At 41.1% G+C, this 16,940-nt stretch overlaps 2 protein-coding genes across 2 annotated transcripts; both read left to right on the forward strand.

Moving 5' to 3' along the window:
* Nucleotides 1-10,776: 10,776 nt before the first annotated feature.
* LOC145812909 (protein FAR1-RELATED SEQUENCE 5-like) lies at nucleotides 10,777-11,301 on the forward strand. Its single transcript, XM_082908142.1, has one exon. It carries the CDS (start codon nucleotides 10,777-10,779, stop codon nucleotides 11,299-11,301), a length of 525 nt encoding a protein of 174 aa, XP_082764268.1.
* A 113-nt stretch (nucleotides 11,302-11,414) lies between these two features.
* On the forward strand, nucleotides 11,415-12,868 carry LOC145812910 (protein FAR-RED IMPAIRED RESPONSE 1-like). The gene is made up of 2 exons (XM_082908143.1): nucleotides 11,415-12,257; nucleotides 12,416-12,868. The coding sequence occupies exons 1-2, from the start codon at nucleotides 11,415-11,417 to the stop codon at nucleotides 12,866-12,868; spliced, it is 1,296 nt and encodes a 431-aa protein (XP_082764269.1).
* Nucleotides 12,869-16,940: the final 4,072 nt, after the last annotated feature.

A 16,940-nucleotide genomic window follows, 5' to 3' on the forward strand; every position in this document is an offset into this window, starting at 1 on the left:
GAATGCCGTGAGCAGTTTATCAGTGCAGAGTACAGTGCAGAATGCAGTGTATGCAGTGTATCAGACGTTGTGAGATCAGTGTGTCAGATGTTATGTCGTGCATCAGATTACGTGAATCAGCTTGTGAGTGATTTGAGGCCGTGATCAGAAGAACATACCGGAATACTGTAGAGGGCCAGGAGGTCAAAGGTCCGCTGCAACATCCCCATCATGGAGGCATTCAGCTCCACGGACTGCCGGGTGTACTCAGAAGACGCCTGCAAAAGTACAAGATATATCAGTATTCCGCGGAATATCAAACAAACTGAAATGAAATGCCAATGCAAGATGCAAAATGAAGTAATACATACCGGAGGCAAGTCGGGGATGCCAGCTAACTCATGACTAGCTGGGGGAGGAGCGAAGGGGATCTGGTAGGTCGCCCCATCCTACCCTCTGTATGTCAGTAAAGTGGGCAGAGCAGGCCAACCGGTCCCCCGTCCTCTCCCCCGTCCTCCCTTAACTCCGCCCCTGCCACGGACTCGAGCCCTCCTCGAAGCCCCTGCTCCAGCTCCTGCTCCTGTCCTAGCTGCTGGCACCACGGGCCTAGCTCCCTCAGCTCGACGGCCGCCGCTCAGAGACCGCATAATGTACGTCTGCACGTACTCTCGGTAGTCGCCGATGCCTCTGAAGCGGGTCGCCTCCCAGCCGATAGTATAATCGGCCATCTGCTTAGTAGTGAGTCTCTCGGTCTCCCTCATGTCCTCAGGAGGGTGAACCGGGACTATCTGCTCTGGTAACCCTAGGGTCTGGCGTAGGAAACGCTCACCCAGGTACCAAGCCCGACAGACCGGGCCCTCCAGTAAGATCCGGAAACGTGAGGTCTCCTCAGCACCGACAAATCAGTCCCGAATCGTCGCCGGCAACGGTGCCCAAGGCTGCCAAGTGATCTAAAAGTGACATACAGTTTGTTATCTATCGTTAGTGAAGTATGCAACGAAAAGAAAAGCTTAGATAAATTCTGAAATAAAACATACCTTGGCAGGGGTGATAGTGTCGAAGTAGTGGCGAAAGAAGCTAAAGGTCTCTCGTGGCCTCCGCACGTATCTCCCGTCGAAGCGTCGCGAGAACGGGACGACGAGGGGGGTCTCTGTGACTGCCACGGTGCAAGCCTGGGAAAGTAGGCGTAAACCCACAACTGCAGAGAAAACATCAATATGATTATCAGATAAGAGCAAAATACAGATAAAACAGAAATGGCAGAGCCGTGTGTTGTGCAGTGTATTGTATAGTGTACAGTGTGAGCAGTGTACAGTCAGTGTAAAGCAGAGTGTATGTGTGTGCCGCATGTGCAGTATACAGTTAGTGAAAAGCAGACTACAGTATGTGCAATACAGAATACAGTACAAAGTACGGAAGATAGAAAAGCAGAAATGGAAAGCGGGAAAGAAACGTACCTCCCAAGCACGCCAGTAGCCTCCAAGCAACTGTCCGCTGCCACGGGAAGCCGAGCTCATATACCCGTAAAGTGTGGCCAGAGCGGTGCCACCCTAATCATAGCACACGATCTGCCTGACGTCCACCAAAGCACTAAGCAGGCAGAGGGGCACGGTGTTCGCCCGGTCGGCGAAAATGGTCGTCCCCAGCAGGAACATGAGGAAGCCGCGCGCATACCTCTCCACGGCCTCCTGAGTCATCTGCGCCTCCTCCACCAACGCGGGCTGGACCCTGAACTGCACCTCGAACCAGGAGTAATGAACAAAGCCTGGGCGGGCAAGAGGTGGCACCTCACCAAGAAGATAGATCTGAGCGGCAGTCCACTCGTCCATGTCAGTATCAAAGGGGATCAGATCACCCCCTACCCCGATGCTTGTGAGCATCTAGAAATCATAGGGAGTCATCGTCATGTCTCCTGTCGCAGACAAATGGAACGAGTCGGTGGTGTCCCACCACCTCTCCACTAGAGCGGCGAGTAAGGGCCTGCAGGTCGTGAGTCTGGATAGTCCCCTGCAGAAGGCACCGAAGCCTGCCTGGTCCACGATGTGGCGAACCACATCGGGAAGCTCGGCATACCAGTCCCGAGCACCGGTATTCCCATACCCACGGATGGTATGGGAATCCCCCTATAAACAAAAAAACAACAATTGCAAGGCAACATTCAAAATGCAGTTCTGAGAAGCATATAGGTGTACAGCATGTGTGCAAGTTTAACAGATTCAAGCAAATACCGGGTACCGGTGTGCTTACAGTGAACTACAACGTGTGATGCGTCAGCATGTTCGGGTGGTTCAGTACAGTATAGCATGTGTGCGTGTTTCCAGACTCAAGCAAATACTGGGTACCAGTGTGTATGCAGTGAAATACAGTGTGCGCCGTGTGTTTGGGTGATTCAGGGCTAGTGCAGTGTGTGTGCATGTGTCAGTCTCAAGCAGGTATCAGTTGTACGAATGTTTACAGTCAACTACAGTATACAGGGTATCTGAGCTAAAGCAATTAAAGAGTACAACCAGCTACGACAGTTTTGTATCCTACATTGCAGAAAGTAAAGTAGAGAAAAGAAAGTTACCTCGGAAGCACCGAAGGACAGGTGGGAGGTAGGCTCACGCAGTAATAGCTTGGGTGGCACGTGCCTCTCGAAGCTCCGAAACTGGTGAAGTCCGTCAGGAGGTAGCATATGAATCGCCGGCCGGTAGGTCGCCGAGTCGAACGGGCGGACGCTCAGCGGGAGAAGCTCAACCCCGGGATCCATCTCGTGATCCAGAGGAGTCCCGCCCTGTGGAATATCGTCGGCCATGTCAAAAATGGTGAGAAAATGGTCGGGAGGCAGAAAATCGGGCGAGAAGATGAAAAGTCAACAAAAAGTCAAACCCCGGGAGGGTCGAAAAAGGCCGAAAAAGCCGGAGTATGGAAAAGGTACGGATATCGAGAAAAACTTGAGGGAAACAAGCCCCGAGTGGCAGAAATCAAGAAAGAGACACCGAAACGAAGTTTCGTTCGGTTGAAAATGTCCGAAACGCGAAGGAGATCGCGAATCAAACAACGAAACGGGAGCTAGAACGCAAGAAAATGAGAGAATCAAGGGAGGAAAACACTCTAGAGAGAGGGGGGAGGATTTTCGACCAAGGGGAAGTAAGAAAATAGGGTTAGAAACCCTATTTTAAAAGACCCATGCCGAAATGACAGAACTGCCCCGATTCAGCAATTCTTTGCCGGTCGGCCACACTCTTTGCCGGTCGGCAAAATATTGTGCCGATGGAATTAAATGATGGCCGGTGGACGGCCGGTGATGTATTCTGATGGCCGGTGGACATCCAGTGATCTCCTACAGTGATTTTGGAGCCTCCTACACCATTGTTTGAGTTATGTGTGGGGTCCAGGGCCTTTAGTGCTCAAAACAGTGCAAAACAGTGCACTTCCGACGCTCAGCCGGCCTCCGTTTTGATCTCGGGTCGTGTCTTCTGTGCGTGGCGCTCGAATTCGTGCAAGGTGTATCCTTTTCATATCCTTTTGGCTGTTATGAAATTCAAAAGTTGCCCCGTGCATTTCAAAATCAATCGCACTGTTTTGTGCATTTCAAAATCAATCGCACTGTTTTGTGCATTTCAAAATCAATCGCACTGTTTTGTGCATTTCAAAATCAATCGCACTATCTTGTGCATTTCAAACCATGGCACTGTCTTGTGCACTCGCGTTGTCTAACGCATCGCGCTGTTTTGCGCATCTCATTGCATTTTGCATGTTTGTTCAAATTTCATTACTTGCGTAGACCGCATGTTTTGCTTGCGTAGACCGCATGTTTTGCTTGCGTAGACCGCATGATTGTTCAATCACATTACTTGCGTAGACCGCATGTTTTACTTGCGTAGACCGCATGTTTGTAATCAATTTCATTACCTGCGTAGACCGCATGTTTTGCTTGCGTAGACTGCATAATTGTTCAATTTCATTACTTGCATAGACCGCATGTTTTTCTTGCGTAGACCGCATAATTGTTCAAATTACATTACTTGCGTAGACCGCATGTTTGTTCAATTTCATTACTTACGTAGATCGCATGTTTTTGCTTGCGTAGACCGCATATTTGTTCAATTTCATTACTGGCGTAGATCGCATGTTTTTGCTTGCGTAGACCGCATATTTGTTCAATTTCATTACTTGCATAGATCGCATATTTTGCCTGCGTAGACCGCATGCTTATGTTCAATTTCATGGCTTGCGTAGACCGCATGCCTATGATCAATTTCGTTGCCCGCGTAGACCACGTGCTCCGCTTACATGTCTGTACTTTCACAGCATTGTTACGCTTCCCACTTGCTTTGCGTTGTCACGCATTTTCAAATACATTAATACGCATATTGTTAATCACATTGTACCTGTTAAGTTTGTTTTCTTTCCAGGCATGATATTGTATGTACGGTTCATTTGAGGCTGGAGCAACCAGACGAACCGCACAGGTATTCAGACGGTCTAGGAGACCCTAAATCCTCTAAAGGTGCAAGTCCTTCGATGTTGGTCGTGCCCAAACGACTTTCGATAAGTTGCATTATATATGTATTTTAAAGCCGCGTGTTGTCGCGCATTCCATGCATTTTATACATCATTTGCATTTCAAAAACAACAAAACATGCATCATCGTAAATAGTTGCATTATCATGCATCATTAGAACATAGTACATACTGCATTGTAGGTCGCATGCATTTATTGCATCATCTTCCATCTATGGCTTGCGCCTTTTCATGTTGAGCTTGGTCTGGTATGTGCCCATACTTTTCACATCGAAACATAGTTCAGTGGACCGTTCTATGTTAGACACGGCTCGTATGCATACATGCCTTTCCTAGGCAAGATTTGGTTTGGCCCGCGTGCCATATCCACTGCATTGTTATCCGCATGCATTCACTGCATCACTTCCGCCTATGGCTTGCGCCTTTCCATGTTGAGCTTGGTCTGGTATGTGCCCATACTTTTCATGTCAAAGCATAGTTCAGTGGACCGTTCTATGTTAGACGCGGCTTGTACGTGTACATGCCCTTCCTAGGAAAGATTTGGTTTGGCCCGAAGGCCATATCCATTATATTGCATTTCCATTCCATTGCATATTTGTAGATATTGCATTGTGATTTGCATGCATTTATTGCATCACCTTCCACCTATGGCTTGCGCCTTTCCATGTTGAGCTTGGTCTGGTATGTGCCCATACTTTTCACGTCGAAACATAGTTCAGTGGACCGTTCTATGTTAGACGCGGCTCGTACGCGTACATGCCTTTCCTAGGCAAGATTTGGTTTGGCCCGCAGGCCATATCCATTGTAAATATCCATTTCCATTGCATTGTTGCTTGCATGCATCCACCGCATTACCTCCGCCTACGGCTTGCACCTTTCCATGATTGAGCTTGGTCTGGTATGTGCCCATACTTTTCACGTCGAAACATAGTTCAGTGGACCGTTCTATGTTAGACGCGGCTTGTACGTGTACATGCCTTTCCTAGGCAAGATTTGGTTTGGCCCGCGTGCCATATCCACTGCATCGTAATTTGCATGCATTTATTGCATCACCTTCCACCTATGGCTTGCGCCTTTCCATGTTGAGCTTGGTCTGGTATGTGCCCATACTTCTCGTGTCGAAGCATAGTTCAGTGGACCGTTCTATGTTAGACGCGGCTTGTACGTGTACATGCCCTTCCTAGTCAAGATGTGGTTTGGCCCGCGTGCCATATCCATTGCCATTTTCCCAGCATTTTCATTTTATTACATTGTAGTGTAATTGTTGCATCCGGCATTAGGATCATTGTCCTTTCCCCAGCAGGTCGTTTCCCCACCTTTGTCATTCCCCCCAATACTTGTTCTTGTGTTCGTCTAAATTACTCATAGTTCAGTTGACCGTTCTATGGTAGACAGACTTGTTACCTCCATCAATCTATTTGACATAGGCGTGGTCTCGAACCACTCGTGATTGGATCATGATTCAATTGCTTTGCATATAGTTTGCATTGTTTCAATTACATTGCATCTTCATTTGCATTATTTATACATTGTTTTGTATATATATTGTATATCATTTCGCATATCATTTTTGCATTGTCATGCATGTTGCTAACAACATCGTACCTGTTGAGTTGTTTTCTTTACAGACACGATATTGTATGTACGGTTCATTTGAGGCTGGTGCAACCAGACGAACCGCACAGGTATTGTACCCTCTGAGTGAGACGTATTGAGAATTGCATAATTCTCTTACATCCTTTCTGCATCATAGTGTAGTCTAGTGCATGCTAGCTTAAAATTGTCGCATGTATGCTTCGTTACAGCTTTCTTTGCATGATCATACGTTATGCTCGGCTTCGTGCATTGTCTTGCACTTCGCCCCTGCCTTCGGGCGCATATCTTGTTTGTCTTGCATGTTTGTCTAAGTCTTCGGCCTTGTCAAAAATGGGTCGTCTCTGGGCTTTGACATTCACTCCCGTCATTGTTATGACTTTCGAGTTCTGTCAAAGAGGGGCAACTGTAGACACCCCATTTTTGATCGTCCTCAAGACTTGGACGTCACCGTTTGAACACTTGGTGATTACCCTTGTTTGTGTTTGTTTGGAGTTCCCGGAGGTCTCGGCTACGCGCCGTGCCTCAGGATCTCCGAACTTGACTGTTTAGTGTCTGGTTTTGCACCAAACACTTGTGTTTTGCCTTGGACAGGCAGGGAATGCCTTGTGAGGCATCCCCACACATCACCGGCCATGGCCAGAGGCCACCAGCTGGTTTTTGCTGCCATCGGCAATCTATATTGCCGGTCGGCACTATTTGTTGCCGGTCGGCACTCTCTTTTGCCAAAATGGCATTTTTGGGGAGCCGACTACTGTTCATCTGCTTTTGCAGATATTTTATTACAGCTGTCTTGCATTTGGCTCCCCTCCATACACGTGTATGGAGGGATCTCTCTCTTTAGAGGCTTGTCTTGTAAGCTTTACAAGACAAGAAGCTCTATAAGAGGAGCCCTTCTCTCCCTTGCTTAGGGTTAGACACTTTAGAGATTTTAGACAGCCATATTAGGGTTTTGAGTTCTAGGGTTAGGATTGATGCACATTCTATCTCTATACCTCTCTCTTTTTACCCTTGTGTGTGTTAAAGTGTGTTTGTGTCTTACTATTGCACACAAACACATAGTGTTTCACCTTTTCTTGGTTCCTTGAAGAACCAGAGGTTGTTCTTGGTGTTCTTGGGTGATTTTGAGCTTGAAGAACCAGCGGTCCACCATTTGTGAAGAAAGTCAACAAGGGTAAGAAACTAGTCCATTTATTCCCCATTTTTGCATTGTATTTTTACCTATCTTAAAATTGTTTTTGAGCTTGGTGTATAATACAAAAAAGTTCTGTTTTTAGGCCCTCTAAATAGTTTGTTTAGAGTGTTTTGTGGTTTGGAGGTGTTTGACCCCTCTTAGGCCTTGAGAGGCCCCATTTTGTGCTATTTTGTGTAAGCTCCGAGACCTTGATGTTTGGGCCTCCTCACCACTGCAATCTTGAGGGATTTCAGAGGTGAGGATGGTGCCTTGAGGTCCCAAGAAGGAGAGGGCCACCCCCTCTCCTTATTGTCCTTGAAATGGACCATTTTTGGCCTCTTGAAGGAGCATCTAGCTAAGCTTCATGTTGACCATGCCTTGGCTGTTTTTTGTGCCTATTATATCATAATATGCCTCTGTGTATTGTTGGTTTTGGTACACCATGCATGCTTAGCATACCTACCTTGTAATGCCATGTTTAGGCCTTAACATGCCTTAGGTTGTAAACCTTTGTTCAAGCTTGTTTTAGGTCTACTTTTGTGAAGCTTCTATGCTTATTTAACCATGCTAGAGGTCTTTCCATAGTTGTTTGGGTCGGCCATGGCATGCATTGTATAGCCCCTTTGCATTTTTGGCTTGTTGGCCTTAAGTGTGTGAATGTATAGCATGCATCCTTGCCTTAATTTAGTGGGTTGGGACCATTTTTCATATAATTTCAGTCCCTTTGACATGCTTGTATGCTTTCTTGGACACCTCTTTAATGCTTTGAAAGCTTGTGTAGCATGTTCCATGTTTTGGCCATTGTACATGCCTTTGAATTTGAGCAACTTCGATGCCATCTAGGGGGCCCCCTTTGCATGGTCTAGGTCTGCCTTGAACCTATTTTAAGTCCTCTTAGCCTTGTGAGGCTTGGTTGACTTGGTCATGGTTCAAGCCCCTTTGACTTGCTTCAAGTACTTGGGCCATTTATTGCATGCTTAGTCTATTTTGTTTGCTTGGTTTGGCACCATCTTAACATGATTTTCAATGCTTACCTTGCATGCCATATGTCCATGATTAATCTCTTTCAAATGTGTTTGAGAGTTGTCCCATTTGCGCCTAAGTGTTGGCCCCTTTAACATGTGCATCTGTGTATGTGTTTAGTCCTTTATTTTGGTCACTTTGGCCACTGTTTTCGGCCTTATTAGAGTTGCCCAAATCATGTTTAAGTCCATTATTTGTTTGCTTGCATGCTTACCTTGCATGTTTGTTTGCATGCTTGCATGTACATCTTGCATTTCCATGTTGCATCCTTAGCTTGTATGCCTAGGTTGCATTGCATTTAGCATGCATGTCTTGCTCCTTGATCTAGTGATAGGAATTGGACTTTGGTTTGTTGGTTTGCATTGCATTTGACATCAAAACATGCACACTCGGTCCTCTGGGCCATCACGCATGGAAATGCGCGATTGATGGTCCGAGAACCAAGGAGCATGTTCATTTGAGTCATTAACATGATAAGGGACATGATTGGTGCATATATGCCTTGAATTGTATTGCCATGCTCTGCCTTGCCCTCTGTTACTACCAGTTACAGATTCTGCAGGAGCTTTCTGCCAACCGGCAGTGCTAAGTGCCGACCGGCAATCCTCTCTCTGCCGATAGCTTCACCAATGGCCGGTGATCACATGCCACTGCCAGTGGGCATTCTACCCAGCCGATGGCATTCCCCAGTATCCAGAGAAGCAATCCTGAGGTTTTGGCAGCCTCCAGAGGAGTAAAGAAAGGAAAACAGAGGCAGCCTATGCATGGCGGTGCACTTCCGAGCAAGATCCGAGCACGCATTGCTTTGAGCTCTCTTCCCGAGGCAGTTTACTGTTTTTCCTAGCTTAGTTAGTTTGTTAGCTAATTAGGCAATTTGTAATAATTAATTAGCTTGTAGGTTAATTATCTGTATTATTCTTTTGGTCCCTCCGAGCGAGGACGAATCTGTAATAAGTATGGGTGAGAGTGTGCATGTCTTCCAATCCCCACTTCTTTCTCCCCTTTTATTTACCTGTGTATGATGGTAGATTAGGGCATGTTTAAATTAGCATACCTTATGCTATGCATGCGTGCATCCATACATTTGTCTTGCATGCACCAGGCTCGGTACATCATGCTAACTGCATTTGTACTTCAAATTCCGAATCGAATACATGCGTTAACTGACTGCATTTCACATGTCATCCTTAGATTAGCCGAGCCTATTCTAGTAACATTTTTGTATGCGATGCATTAGGCACTTAACATGGACTTGGATCATGCACTGATTGCTAACATGTTCCTATTTTTAGCTCGGAGTACTATGTAAGTAGTTATGCTTTAGCATCTCGCACGCGTGTGAATGTTAACATGATAGCATTATTACCATGTGGCTAGATGCTTATGTGATAAACTGTTTGAATGCCTGTGGGTGAAGGTTGGATTGTTTGAGTAGGAAAAACTCGTTGAAATCCGTATTTTAAATCCGTATTTTAGCCTACTTGCGAGTAGCAAATTCCAAAGTACTTTTTTTAAGACAAACGGATATGCAATGCTTATTTCCAAATTAGGCAATCTAGTCTATACTTGTTTGCTGTGCGCATAATATAGTAACGCTAGGCTAATAATTGGAATAAGAACACATAACGTTTTTAAAAACGAATATCACGGTTAGTAGAGGCCGATCTTCTGATCGGGCGAGAGGGGGTGCTCATAGCTGACCTTCCCTAATCGTACCCTAGCTCCCGAGCCAAGACAACTCCGGTGATGACGGACATGTGGCCTTCGGCACCGAGTCAGGGTTTCCTAAATTCCCCCATAAAAAAATATTTAGGTGGCGACTCTGTATCTGGCAAAGTAGTCCATGTTTGGCACTTCTTTTTCTAAAAATCTGTTTCTCAAAACGATTTGCCGAATTTGGACTCTTTGGTTCAGATTAAGAACCGTGACAATTTGAGAGTCCGAGCTGTAGTATCCCCAAAATGAACAGAATGGGACTCACCCTCCCGGGGCGTTCGGGGACGTCTACAATATATACACACACACACACAATAGGATTTTGAGTACTCTAGAGCTCATTTTGTTTTTTAATACCAAAACTCGTTATTTTGAGAATGATTTTTGTTTGGAAATTCAATGTGTTTTTCAATTTGTTTTTTTGGAAAGTAAATCTGTTATTATGTTTTTCAATTTGTTATTCTATTTTTCAATTTGTTTGGAAAGTCAATCTGTTATTCTGTTATTCAATCTGTTTGGAAACTCATTATGTTTTTCAATCTGTTTTTTATTTGGAAAATGTAATTAAATTTCAATACTAGAGCTTGCATCATGAATTGATTTTTAGAAGAAAACAAAAATACTGAAAGGGTACTCCAGAGCTGCTTTTTAATACCCAAAAAATTGCTTCTCAACAACAAAACTCATTCTGTTTTTTAGACTTGCAAACAGAGATATCATATGGACTATAAATGGTTAATGAATATTGGACTGTAATTTGGACTGTAATTTTTGAACGAGTAGAAATGGAGATTGATTCAAATAGTGGTCAGAATCCTTTATTAAATGAGAGTGAAGAAGTTAAGGAATCTAAGAGGGGTATGTGTTTTAGTTCAAAGCAAGAAGTGTACACATTTTATGCCAAATACGCTAAACATGTTGGATTTTCCATAACTTGTAAAACACAAGTTTTTGACAATGATGGGAAATTAAGATATTTTGGGATTGAATGTTCTCAATCGGGAAAGAGAACCAAAAAAGCAAAAGTAAACCCTCTAAGGCCATCTCTATCCACAAAAATTGGTTGCAAAGCAAGGGTACGAGTGACCTTACAAAAGGATGAGAGATTTATGTTAACCAAAGTTAACCTTGACCATAATCATGACTTGATTCCCATTGACTCACGTCATTTTGTAATTAATAAGAAAATTCTTACTCCTGTGAAGAGAAGATTAGAAATTAATGATCAAGTAGGAATTGGGGTGTCTAGGAATTATAACTCAATGGTTGTTGAAGTTGGGGGTTATGAGTCATTAACATTTGATGAGTGAAATGCAATGCATTATATTGATAGAGCTAGAAGATTAAGGCTTGGAGAAGGAGATTTTGATGCACTCCAAAAATATTTTTGAGGACGCACACACAAAATTCGAGTTTCTATTATATGATTGATGTTGATACTGACTTTGGCATTATAAACTTGTTTTGGGCAGATGCAATGAGTCGAGCAGCTTATGAAGAATTTGGAGATGTTGTTTCATTTGACACAACTTATCTCACTAGCAAACATGATATGCCATTTGCTCCGTTTGTAGGAGTTAACCACCATGGACAGTCGATTTTTCTTGGTTGTGGGTTGTTATCTAGTGAAAACACTGATACATTTGTTTGGTTATTCAAAGCATGGTTAAATTACATGTCTGATCATCCTCTAAAAGCTATAATAATTGATCAATGCAAAGCTATGCAAAATGCTATAGAAATTGTCTTCCCAAATACTCGACATCGATGGTGTTTATTGCACATAAGGAAGAAAATTCCGGAGAAATTGAAAGGCTATTCCCAATATGAATCCATGAAGTTGGCTTTGCAAAATGCAGTGTATGACACTTTCACAAAAGATGAATTTGAGACGAGATGGAAAAAGATGATTACAGAATTTAATCTTTATGAGAATCAATGGTTTGGGGTATTATATGATGAGCGACATCGATGGGTTCCTGTCTATGTGAAAGACATTTTTTGGGCTGGCATGTCGACTACACAACGAAGTGAGAGCATGAATGCCTTTTTTGATGGATATGTCAACCCAAAGACTACATTAAATCAATTTGTTGAACAATATGAAAATTCCTTGAGAAGTAAGGTAGAGAAAGAGAAGAAAGCTGACTTCAAGTCTCGACACAAAGTGTTTGATTGCCTAATTGTGTATTGTTTTGAGAAGCAATTTCAGGATGCCTACACGAATGCAAAATTCAAAGAAATGGAAGTAGAGATGAAGAGACTAGTTTATTGTCAACCGTGTCTTGTGAAAGAGGAGGGTTCAATTTCATATATTTTGTGAAGGAAGTCGTGGTAGTTTTTGGGAAGATGATGCATGTGGACTTTATTGTGTATTATAATTCGACTGAATTTGATGTTCAACGTATGTGTTGGTTGTTTTAGTTTAGAGGCATCATGTGTACTCACTCACTCGTTGTGCTCATTGCAAGATGCATAAATGAGGTTCCAAATAAATTCATTCTACGACGAAGGGGAAAATATTTGGATAGAGGGTGCACATGCATCAAAACCATATACACTGGCTTTGGGGATGATTTCAATGCAAAGGTCTATGATAAGATGAGCAAAAAATTGATTGGCATTGTACAAGTAGTTGGGAACTCTGAAGGCGAAATCAAAATTATCGACCGTAGGTTGGATGAAATCAAGGCAAGAGTGATGAAAGATGATGAGGGTGGTGGGAGTAATGTACCAGCTTCTACTAGTAATGTACCACCTATTACTAGTAATGTACTATCTTTCCCGATTGTGAGCATTAATAGAAAAGCAATCAGTAATACGAAGTTGCTTAGTCCTTTGGTTGCTCATCGAAAAGGTCATCTAGTTACCAAATGAAAGGTCACCAAAGTAGATCAAATAGTCAATCAGTTGAAAGCAAGTAAAACAAAACATAACAAATCAAAGGTAAATTTCATGGTATTCTCTATTTATTTTTCAATACTGTATCATTTCTCTCTATTGAACTTATCATTTACCTCTATTCATTCATCTTGATTAATATAGGGTACTAAGGTGCTTAGAGCTCAATCTCAACTTTAACCTAGTGCACGTAAAGAGCTTTATCCTTATATGGTTGGCATGCAAAATAATATGTATGTGTCGGTACGTGTACATAATATGAATTTACATCGATCAATTTATTTTATTTTTCAATAATATATATTAAACTATTTTTTCATGTCATTGTAATTGATTAGGGACAAATGGTAAATACAATTGGCGGCATACTGGGAAGTGTGGACATTATGAGAACTTAACAATGTATTAGAGGCACACTGAGAGTTAACACATCTCTTACCCCATCGGAATGTATTGGAGGCACACCAGGAGTTATTGACATGATGAGAACTCAACAATCCATGAGTGCTACGAATCAAATTTACGGAGTTGTACCATCTTCTTTTGTTAACTTCAATGTACAAATGGATCGAAATGAGTCTCGTTTTTGTTAGTTGGAAACTTGTAATTTTAATTCATTTTATGTGACTGAACTTGGAGTTTATTTTGTGGTGGGAGTAATTTAATGCATCTTTCTTTGTTACTTGATAGAGCTTAATTTCTAAGATTTATAGAAATTTGATGGGACTTGGAGCTAGAGTGGTGTGTGTTGGTTTATTTTTGTTGTGCTTTTGATTTGGATTTGTGAAGGTGCTGTTTAAAATCTAATAAAAATCTGTTAAAAATTTAATTTCAAATCCATGTTCAAAAATCTGTGTTCAAAATCAGATTTGAAAGAATCTGTGTTGAAAATCTGTGTTCAAAATATCTATTCAGAAATTTGTATTGAAAAATCTGTGTTCAAAATACATGTTTAGAAATCTGTGTTGAAAAATTTGTGTTAAAAAATCTGTGTTCAAAAATTCGTGTTGAAAATCTATGTTAAAAAATCTGTCTTCAAAATCTGTGTTCAGAAATTTGTGTTGAAAATCTGTGTTCAAAAATCTATGTTCAAAATCTGTGTTCAAAATCTATTAAAAATCTATGTTCAAAAATCTGTTCAAAATTTGAAAGTTTCAATCACAATCTGTGTTCAAACAGAGAAACAGATAGCTTCATACTTGTAAATTATGCCAATTAACTCTGAAAATAAAACAAACAATCAACATGATTACATCTTCATATTTCTCAAAAATAACTATAATATATCATAAATCTTCATACATACCATCTATTTCAACTTCTAACTTGCATATAAATTATTACATCTTCATAACTAATACAACACCAATTACAAGGAATATGGAGATCTCATAAGTACAACACCAACTTCGATTTATGTCTGTCTGCAATTTATCATCTGTGCGCTCTAAAATTAACGTTCTTCGCATTGAAATCAAAGTTGTTCGCTCATACTTCGAAGTTGTTCGGTGACAGTTGGTATATTGTCCATTTGCACTTGTCCTTCATCTCTATATTGTGAATTTGTAGGCAAGCACCATCCAATAAAACCACTGCAATCATGACAACAATAGAATAACTTGTTTTTGTTTCGCTCTATCTTTGAAATTCGAGTAGTTACTTTTTTTCGACATTTAAGACAATTTTTATTGCAATATGTCAATTGATTTAAGGTACTACCGTTAACACTTGAAGTTGACATCTACCAAAATATGAAGCCAAATTTTACTAATTTAGACAACCTACTCTTCTTCAGGACAAAACTTGATTCCTTTATTGGCATAGGTTAAATAAATCATGGCACATAGAAAGCACTACCACCAATGTTTAGGATGTCGATCTCATAGTTTTCCAACTAAAATTGCAATTGCAAATGCAAATCTAAATTTATTTGCAAGCTTTGTAAATATCCTCAATTTTTAGAAACCTATAACTATCCTAAGATCCAAAGCATAGCTTGTAAGATTTCAATAAATGATTAAACTCGAAAAAATGAACATGGTGCTGCATAACACAAAGACTAATGAAAAGATCAACATGGCTGGTATAAGCAAACCAGTGAAAAACAAAAGTTATACAATAGTATCCTCATTCACTATATAAACAAGACAACAAATTCACATAGTAACCTCATTTCCTTTTTCTATTTATTTTTTAATCTTCTTCCTCTGTTTCCCTTAGAGGGAGGTTCTGTTTATGCCATTGTTGAGAAAACAGAAAGTTGGGTAAGTGAGTTTCCAAATGTGCAATAGATGAGCAGAGTAGATAGAATTCATTTCTCTCTCAAGACAACATAGTTATTAGGTCCTTTGTGTAAGTGAGTTTCATGGGAAAGATATTTCTTATATTATAAACTAAGCATGTTGGATATACTTTAGAAGTCAGGTTGTCTTGTTAAATTAAAAACTACATGTGAAAGGAAAGAAAACCCAATATTTAATCATACCACTCCAAAGCCAAAAACTGTTTTGGCACAGAGCAGCATGGAGCCAACCTTCTTTCAACCAACTCCAACATGTAGAATTCATTATCTTTCATTTTCAATGAGGAAATGAGTTGCAAAGAGTACTGCACCACCAAATAAATTGGAAAACATAATCTAGAAGCAACTAGTGTAAGCAAACAGTTAAAGCACCCATCTTCATTTATTTATTTTAATTTTTTTAATGTGGTTGTGAAGTAGATGCTACAAGCCATGGATTGAACTTGCTTTTTTTTATTTTTTATTTTTATAAGAAATAGACTGCTTTCAAAATTCATATGTCAAAGTGGTTTATTAACAATTCAAACAATTTAATTGGCAATTATGTAGCAGTATAACCAAAACAAAAAGTCAAGTAAAACTATGAAAATTGCTATTCGAGTAGTTTCAACACCATACTTAACAACAACAACAACAACAGATCATCAATTTTTTTTTCATTACCAAAAAAAAAAAAAAAGCCTAATTCAAGAAACCAATTCGTATAGTGATTTAGAAATTGAACTAAAACATACATTCAAATCCTAAATCAATTTGTAAATTATATTTACAAAGACACTATATTACACACACACACACACAAACCCTAACCTTAAATCAATTTGTAGCTATATACCTCTAGGTTGGAGTCCCTGGTTCGGGTCTGTCGAGAAAAAAGAGAGGGTCGAGAGAAGCGAGTCCTTTGGGACTGCGAAGCGAGAAGCGAGTCCGGTGATCGTCGTGAGTGAAGATGGAGGGACGCTCGATCGGATCCAGACTCAATCGTCACTAGGGTTGGAGAGTTGCGCTTGTCGGAGAGCTCTAGGTCGAAGAGAAAAAGACACAATAATGAATAGAGAGAGAGAGAGAGAGAGAGAGAGAGAGAGAGAAAAGAGAAGGAAAGAGCGAATAGAGAGAGAGTGAAAACTCTGAAAATGATTTTGAATTTTGAAATCAATGAGAAAGAGAGAGAAAAGGGCTAGTTAACAACTTCTTTGCCACGTCATTAGAGGTCTATTAATGGTCTTCAATTAGTGGTCCGAAGCATTTTTATTATAAATATTATTTGAAGTCAATTGTCAAAGTCATCTTTTCCAGAGGGGCGATGCCAATATTGTGCTTGGGTCCCATCTCCCAAAATTTTTGAAATTTTTATTTTTTTAAGATAAAAATTTTACTTAATTATCAAAAGACCCCAACAAAGTAAATAATAGCAACTCACCACCAAGGACCTACTAACTTTAAGGAACCAAAGGGTTCATTTGGGAAGTGGGTTGGCTTTTTGGCTTTTCGGCTATTTTAGCCTAGGGCTAAAAAGCCCCGTTTGGGAAGGGCTTTTTGTCTTTTTTGACTTTTTGTGAGAGAAAGAATGTAATGATTCTGGGTTGAATGTGATGTTTTATCTTATTAGGCTAAAAAGCCTATTTGTCTTTTTGTGGCTAAAATAGCCCCAAACCCAACCCAACCCTTCTTCCCAAACGAAGCCAAAGTCTTGCACGTTGCTTAAGGACTGCTGCTCCACTTTCTTTCTCTCACACGTTTGAGTTA

The sequence above is a fragment of the Camellia sinensis genome, chromosome 15 (genome assembly GCF_055761805.1).
Source record: "Camellia sinensis isolate YWXY chromosome 15, ASM5576180v1, whole genome shotgun sequence".
NCBI classification, from domain to species: Eukaryota; Viridiplantae; Streptophyta; class Magnoliopsida; order Ericales; family Theaceae; genus Camellia; species Camellia sinensis.

Excerpts from the sequence above, each read along its gene's own strand:
- LOC145812910 (XM_082908143.1), top strand. The coding sequence starts at position 11,415 with ATGATTGATGTTGATACTGACTTTGGCATTATAAACTTGTTTTGGGCA. Across the intron at positions 12,258-12,415 it reads AAGTAGAGATGAAGAGACTA|TTTAGAGGCATCATGTGTAC; the intron begins GTTTATTGTCAA and ends TGGTTGTTTTAG.
- LOC145812909 (XM_082908142.1), top strand. The coding sequence starts at position 10,777 with ATGGAGATTGATTCAAATAGTGGTCAGAATCCTTTATTAAATGAGAGT.